Below are 7,373 nucleotides of genomic sequence, written 5' to 3'. Positions count from 1 at the left end.
GCTGTTACAATCTATCGGATGTTTGTACAACGCATATGCTTTTCAAATCCAATCCAGATCTTTAACAGACATCTTACAGACGTATGTGTGCTATCTGGGTTTATGTTAATTGTTTTCTGTTTTTGCCATAATTGACACAAAGCACTCTCGTTCTGTCAAGACAATATTATGTGGTCAACATGTGACCGTGACATCAGATTGAGAAATTGTTGAGGTTGGAAATAGGACATTCCAACTAGTTTGCACATCCAAACTCATGTCCAACGGAGCATTAATCTGCAGGTTTGTAACATTATTCCACTCACCAGGGTAATTGTTGAAGACACAGGAAGGAAAAGGAAAATATGGCATATTTTGTAAAAAATTATCACTTTTGTAAGAAATTAATTTCCAAAATATTTGTTCCACAGTTATCATCAACAGTCATGATTTCACTGCTTGTAGTGGCTATAGTTCTCCTCCAGTGGGGTCTATTTCAGCCCCCTCAGGCTGAAGCATTCAAAATCCTCCCTAGCGATGGCTCCCTCACCCATCAACAAATCACTGAGACAGCTTTCCTCCGAAAGATGGCGGAAGTGTGTCGTAATGCAGCCATTGCCCGGGGGAAAGACTTTACACTACCAGTAAGAAAAGAATAATAAGTGTGAACTACTTTGATTGCTATGCTATGTTTAAAAAATGAATCAAAACCTTATGACACTGAATGTCATTCAAGAATAAATACTGACTATGAGCTATGATGTGAAACAGACAGGAGAAAACATATATTTATGCTTTTAAGAGGCCTCCTTTTATAAATCTTTAAAATGTAAAAAATCTATTTTGGTCCAAGGATTAAACTTGGACTGCTGGTTCGGGTCTCATGCATTAAGCAATCAGAAATGTGTTTTAAAAGTAAAAAAAAAAAAAAAAAAAAAAGTATTTTAAAATAAAAGCAATTGCATATTTTGCCTTTCTACAAAAAGAAACAAGCCCAGTTGTAAACCAGTTAACTCTTAATGAGGTTAATGCTTTAGATGCCATATCTTGCAAGATTTTTTTCTTATTGTAAATTTTACCCATGCATTTAGTGCAGATAAGGCTGCAAAATTCATAATATTTTTTTTATAATTATTTTTAATTTTATTGGGTCAATGCTAATTTCCCCCCCTTTACTTCCCACCCCAGATTAACAACAAACTGACTCCAACTACCATCCAGAGAGCCTGCTCAAATTCATATTCAACCTTGTTAAAACTATCCACTTTCAATCTGGCAGTTGTTCAAACTACCCTTAGCAATGCAGCTGTTGATAGAAAGCAGTTCAGTACTGCTCATCATTTTGATAATGAAGATTTTAAAAATGGACGGGACCTCATCACTGAGGGTGTAGCTGCTGTGAAAGTCAGCATCCAAAAGGGGAAATATTTGTCTGCCCGCACTAGTCTTGGGGCTGTATGTCATACTTTACAGGTATGTTATTCCCGGTTAGTCCTTGAAAACGTGTGTAAACTAGTTTACTTTATTTTGTATGCTGTTCAGCATTTTTTAAAAATCAAAATCAAGAATGTATTTTTGTGTGCAGGATTTCTATAGCCACAGTAACTGGGTGGAACTGGGAAACACTGCTCCTTTCAGCACGCTGATCAAACCTGAGCTTCCTCTTGACAATCTAGCAAGTACTGTGCTGTATACTTTCTGAAGAAGTCTATGAATTGTATCTCATTTAGCTGTATCATATGACCTTGATATGTCAAGTAATTTGTATATATTCTGGATGGATAAATGTCTAGGTTCCAATACAAAAACGTGCAAAAGCTGTGTTGGAGATAACTGCACTGACAACATTCTCACAGAGGTACTGCAGCAGAAGATATTAACTTCAGGATATTTTGACCTTTTTCTTCCAAACAAACCTGCAGGTAGGGAAGCTTAGCTTCTCTTTCATTAGCATTGGCTGCCCAGAATTCCCAGTGAGGCCACTAGCTACTAAACTCACAAACACTTGGTTTAAACAAAAATATATTTAACTCTTTCAGGCAAGTGTAGCCATGGCAGCGCTCTTGACAGGACCAGTTTTAAAGAACCCACTGGAGGCATCAATAAGGATGACATCAGTTCAAATCATGGCGTCCTTCACCTCCATGCTGCTGAAATGGCCATCAACGCTACTATGGAACTGCTGGAAGACATCCGACTGGCCACAGGCGACCAAGCCTTTCTTCGGTATTTTCTTCTTCCTTCTTTTATGCTGCTAACATAGCACTTTTAACCACTGTATTGCAGGGTTTTTAGAAGTCATGCAAATCTCCTTAACATTTCTTCACATACAAATCTCCAGCTTCTAATGCACACATTAGGTAAACATCAGTAGAACCACTGCTTAAATTTGTGTTTCCCTTTTATCTCTCTTTCTCTCTTAGATTGATGGGCCTCAGTCAGACCTCAGTTCTAGCTTTTGTATTTGACGTCACAGGCAGTGTGTCTAATTACATTGCAGAGGCCAAGAAAGTGTCCCTCAGTATCATAGACAGCAGGAAAGGAACATCAGAGGAGCCTTCAGAATACATTCTAGTTCCATTTAATGACCAGGGTAGTTATATTGTGCTGTAAAAAACAGTTTTTATATGTACACACTGTGGTAATATGAATGAAGTATTTTGTTTCATAAAATTTAGGAAGCCATTTATGTACTGGTGCTCTAAAATAAAATAAAACTAAAATATTCACCATATTTATATTGTTCAATACACAGATTTTGGACCTCTGATAAGAACTGGGGATGCAGATAAATTCAAAGAGCAAATAAATTCCTTGTCAACGTCTCATAGTTTAAACCCAGGGCTGTGCTTGTCAGGACTGCTGGTGTGTATGTTATATAAAGCTTCATTCAGCCTGTGAAAAGTTCACACTGAAACCAGTACACTCAAATAGTATTTATTTTAAAATTTTCGATTTAGAACAAATCATTGTGGTAAGCTTTAATATCCACAATACTGAGAGTCATAATAATACTAACACTTTTTTGTCTTGTTTGTTTCATTGTTTCATGAATCTAAAGTTGACTTTGACAAGAGCTCCTCCATCATCAGATATTTTTGTTTTCACTGATGCTTCAGCAAAGGACACCGAATTAAAAAGTGCAGTTGTGGCCATGATGCAAAGCACCCAGTCAAAAGTGAGTGCCTGATTGATTAGTTTCTTCATTTAGGATCAGAGATACCTTGTCTTAACATTTTTTTTCTTCATGCACTCTAGGTCACTTTCCTGCTGACAAACTCTATTTCAACACGTAGTCAACAGAATGTCTCATTATCAAGATCATTGTCTCAGTCAGACATACAGTTTTACAGAGACCTGGCACATGTTTCTGGTGGTCAAACCATAGAGGTTACAATCTCTACATTATCTCAGGCCACTACAGTCATTACAGATGTAATCACCACTGACTTGGTACGTTCCAACAATGAGATCACAATGTCACAATGACATGCAGTTTATAATGTAAATGTAATTGTGGCAGTAACTCTGTAACTCTCTGATGTGGCAAAACCTGTTTCTTGAAGGTGACTGTTCTTCAGGTAGAGAGAAGTTCATCCAAGGCAGAAAACTTTTCATTTGTACTGGATCCAACTCTGTCCAATGTGACTGTGTATATCACAGGAGACTCTCCAGTCTTTACCCTCTACAGCCCTACAGGTACATCAACACTGTACTGCACAGCATGCACTCAATTAGTTTTATAGTGTTTAAATAGATTATTCTCCCATAAATTAAAATGTTTACATTTACCGGCCCTTATGCCATTTAATCAGGTGGACACTTCAAAAACCACACAAAACGAACACAATGGTAATCCATACAACTCCATATTTGATGAATGCACTTTTGGAGTGTACAGTGAGGGAAAAAATTATTTGACCCCCTGCTGATTTTAGATGTTTGCCCACTGACAAAGAAATGGTCAGTCTATAATTTAATGGTAGGTTTATTTGAACAGTGAGAGACAGAATGACAAAAATCATTGAATTTTAATGAGTGAAATAAGTATTTGACAATTCGCAAAACATGACTTAGTACTTGGTGGCAAACCCCTTGTTGGCAATCACAGAGGTCAGACTGACTATAGGCCACTCCAGGACCTTAATGTGCGTCTTCCTGAGCCACTCCTTTGTTGCCTTGGCCGTATGTTTTGGGTCATTGTCATGCAGGAATACCATTCCATGACCCATTTTCAATGCCCTGGCTGAGGGAAGGAGGTTCTCACCCAAGATTTGACGGTACATGGCCCTGTCCATCACCCCCTTATTGCGGTGCAGTTTTCCCGTCCCCTTAGCAGATTAACCATCTCCATTTTTGATGGTGGGGATGGTGTTCTTGGAGTCATAGGCAGCATTCCTAAACCTCCAAACATGGCTGAGTTGATGCCAAAGAGCTTGATTTTGGTCTCATCTGACTACAACACTTTCACCCAGTTCTCCTCTAAATCATTCAGATGTTTATTGGCAAACTTCAGACAGGCCTGTACATGTGCTTTCATGAGCAGAAGCCTTGTGGGCACTGCAGGATTTACCTGTGTTGCCAATTGTTTTCTTGGTGACTATGGTCCCAGCTGCCTTGAGGTCATTGACAAGATCCTCCCGTGTAGTTCTGGACTGATTCCACAACGTTGTCATGATCATTGAAATTCCATGATGTGAGATCTCGCATGGAGCCCCAGACCAAGGGAGATTGAGCAGTTATTTTGTGTTTCTTCCATTTGTGGATAATTGCACCAACTGTTGTCACCTTCACACCAAGTTGCTTGACGGTGGTCTTGTAGCCATGATGGAGAGTTTGGAATCTGATTGATTGGTTGCTCCAGTCGACAGGTGTCTTTTAAACAGGTAACAAAATGAGATTAGGAGCACTCTCTTAGAGGGAGTGCTCCTAATCTCATCTTGTTACCTGTATAAAAGACACCTTGGATCCAGAAATCTTGCTGATTGATAGGGGGATCAAATACATATTTCACTCATTAAAATGCAAAAGAATTTATAACTTTTTTTAAAACTATAGACTGATGATTTCTTTGTCAGTGGGAAAATTTATAAAATCAGCAGGGGATCAAATAATTGTTTTCCTCACTGTACCTTTAAGGTTCCATAGAATATTTGGGATGTGCAGTTAGGATATTGTAATAATTATAATGCGAATAACATCTTATTTAATTTAATTATACATTTTCTTGTCCACTTCTTCAGGTGTGTCTCAGTCAGGTTCAGTGGCAGATGGTCCTCTGGGCAGCATCCTGACTGTAGGGAATCTAAAGCGAGTAAAACTCAACTCTGACAACCAGACAGGGGAATGGAAGATCAGCATTAACTCTACAAGCTCCTACAGCCTAAAAGTTATCGGTAAAGTTTTTATTTTGAAAATAGGTGTAAAATACTAATGCTTCTATGCTTTCTAAATCTCCATATGCCAGTCCATAATTCAAAATTCCTTCAACTGTGAATACAGGTCAGAGTTCTGTGGATGTCCTCTTTTACTTTGTGGAGATAGTTGAGGGAGGTCATGGAGACTCATGGGGACAGAGTTTCACTCGCCCTTTTATTGGTACTTCATGCATCATTCATCCATCCGTTCTCCAAATAAATTGTCTTCTGTTAGTTGCGGGCAACATGCATCATATAATTAGTATTCAAAATAAAAAACATTCACACAAAATTTAGTTTTAAGATGCAGTCACAGTTACCATTGTGCAATGTAATTCCATGGGCAAAACCTAGTCATTTCAATAAGAATCTGCGTGAAACCTTTTTGCATGCAGATCTTTGGGTTGAGGTTTTTCATGCAATTTCGCTGAATTAACCAGTAAAATGTTTCTTGGTTTTATACTTAATACTATATTGTCTTCACTGTCTTTTCTCTGTTTGTTGATCAGGTCGAAATGCTACTTTCTATGTCTCTGTGACTGGAAGAGATTCAGTCACAGTGACTGACGTGCTTCTAGTTGAAGCTTCAGGATCTGGTGCTGTTAATGGAACTATCAAATCTGTTGGTGCGACAGAATTCCTGGTCAACATAGACAGAATCCCAGAATGGGCGTTTGTGGTGCAGCTGAAAGGGCTGTTGAATGACTCGTCATTGGTTAGTCAATTCCAGAGGCAGTCACCTGTCCAACATAAAGGATCTAGAATAACTGTCACGGTAAGAACTATCAGTTGAGTACACAGACACTGTGTAAAAAACTGTAATATTAAACAAAATACACTTAACTTTACATAAAAGTTTGGTGTTAAAGACTGACAAATAACATGCGCTCACTGTATCTGTTTTTCCACAGGCCCAATCACAAAACATTACACAGCCTGGAGTCCCAATGAGTCTCAACTTTACAGTGGCCACTAATACTACAGACGGCAATTACACTATCAGAGCCCGGACTGACCAGGGCTTCAGCATGTCTTTCTCCAGCTCTCTGATCCTGGGACCAGGGGGAAGTGCTCAGGGAAGTGTCACATTAACTGCACCCTCTGACACAGAGTCAGGGACAGATGTCACACTCACTATTGAGGCAGAAGCTCCGGGATCCACTGACCTGAATTATATCACTCTGAGATTTACTGTTTCCACAGCAAACACTATTTTTAGTGGCTGTTACTTGTTTTCCATGTGCCTTTCTTTCGTCTGTTTTTTCATTTGCCATTTTGTATGTCTCTAAATAACATTTGAGCAAGTAGCACTGTATTTTAAAATCTTTTCTTGTCTCTCTTGGGTAAATATTAAAGAATCAAGGTTAAAGCTTTCTATTGAAATTTCACTCTCACTTTTTGTTGTATGTGAACAGGTGTGTTTGGGACTAGTTTTTGTTGCTAAGCTGTGATTTCAAGAGTAGTGCAGTATATACTCTTGATCTTTTTGAATGTTTATTAAAGACAAAGTTCACATAAGGGGCATTAGCATTGTGTAAGCTCATGTATTGATTTAGCTTTTTATAATAGCTTCCATTCTCATTCAGTTTCTCTTTGGCTCAAGGGCTGCACTGAACTCCTGTCTCATTAGTGATTATAAGTTGTAAGGTTTCAGACAGTTTGAGAGGATTAAATGAATAAAATTATGTGTACGATTGTGATTTTTGATCTACCAATATTATTAAAATACATATTATACCAAGTTCTGTGAAAGTTTGTTATGCAGAAAGTAAGTTACACATTGGTATGGGTTATTAACAGCTGTCAAGGAAACCGAGGCACCATTACAATTGTTAGATCAAGCACAAGGTGTACACGATTTGAAAGGGCACACAATCAACAATAGTGGTTAATAAGGAAGTAAATGTGTTTCCTTACTGACATTCTTACAGCCACACACATTTACAGAAAGGATTATCATTTATATAATCTCTAATT

The 7,373-nt window shown here is 38.2% G+C and overlaps 1 protein-coding gene across 1 annotated transcript; it reads left to right on the top strand.

Annotated features, from left to right (window-relative positions):
- The first annotated feature begins 425 nt into the window (after nucleotides 1-425).
- LOC141337259 (von Willebrand factor A domain-containing protein 7-like) lies at nucleotides 426-7,081 on the top strand. Its single transcript, XM_073843041.1, has 14 exons — nucleotides 426-623; nucleotides 1,168-1,452; nucleotides 1,565-1,658; nucleotides 1,773-1,901; nucleotides 2,019-2,205; nucleotides 2,403-2,572; nucleotides 2,735-2,844; nucleotides 3,041-3,157; nucleotides 3,238-3,432; nucleotides 3,546-3,678; nucleotides 5,223-5,375; nucleotides 5,482-5,577; nucleotides 5,906-6,171; nucleotides 6,308-7,081. The coding sequence occupies exons 1-14, from the start codon at nucleotides 426-428 to the stop codon at nucleotides 6,683-6,685; spliced, it is 2,511 nt and encodes an 836-aa protein (XP_073699142.1). The 3' UTR covers nucleotides 6,686-7,081.
- Nucleotides 7,082-7,373: the final 292 nt, after the last annotated feature.

Source organism: Garra rufa, chromosome 6 (genome assembly GCF_049309525.1).
Source record: "Garra rufa chromosome 6, GarRuf1.0, whole genome shotgun sequence".
In the NCBI taxonomy this organism is placed as follows: domain Eukaryota; kingdom Metazoa; phylum Chordata; class Actinopteri; order Cypriniformes; family Cyprinidae; genus Garra; species Garra rufa.
The sequence above is the reverse complement of the archived record's forward strand: the minus strand, read 5'-3'. Positions and strand labels throughout refer to the sequence as shown.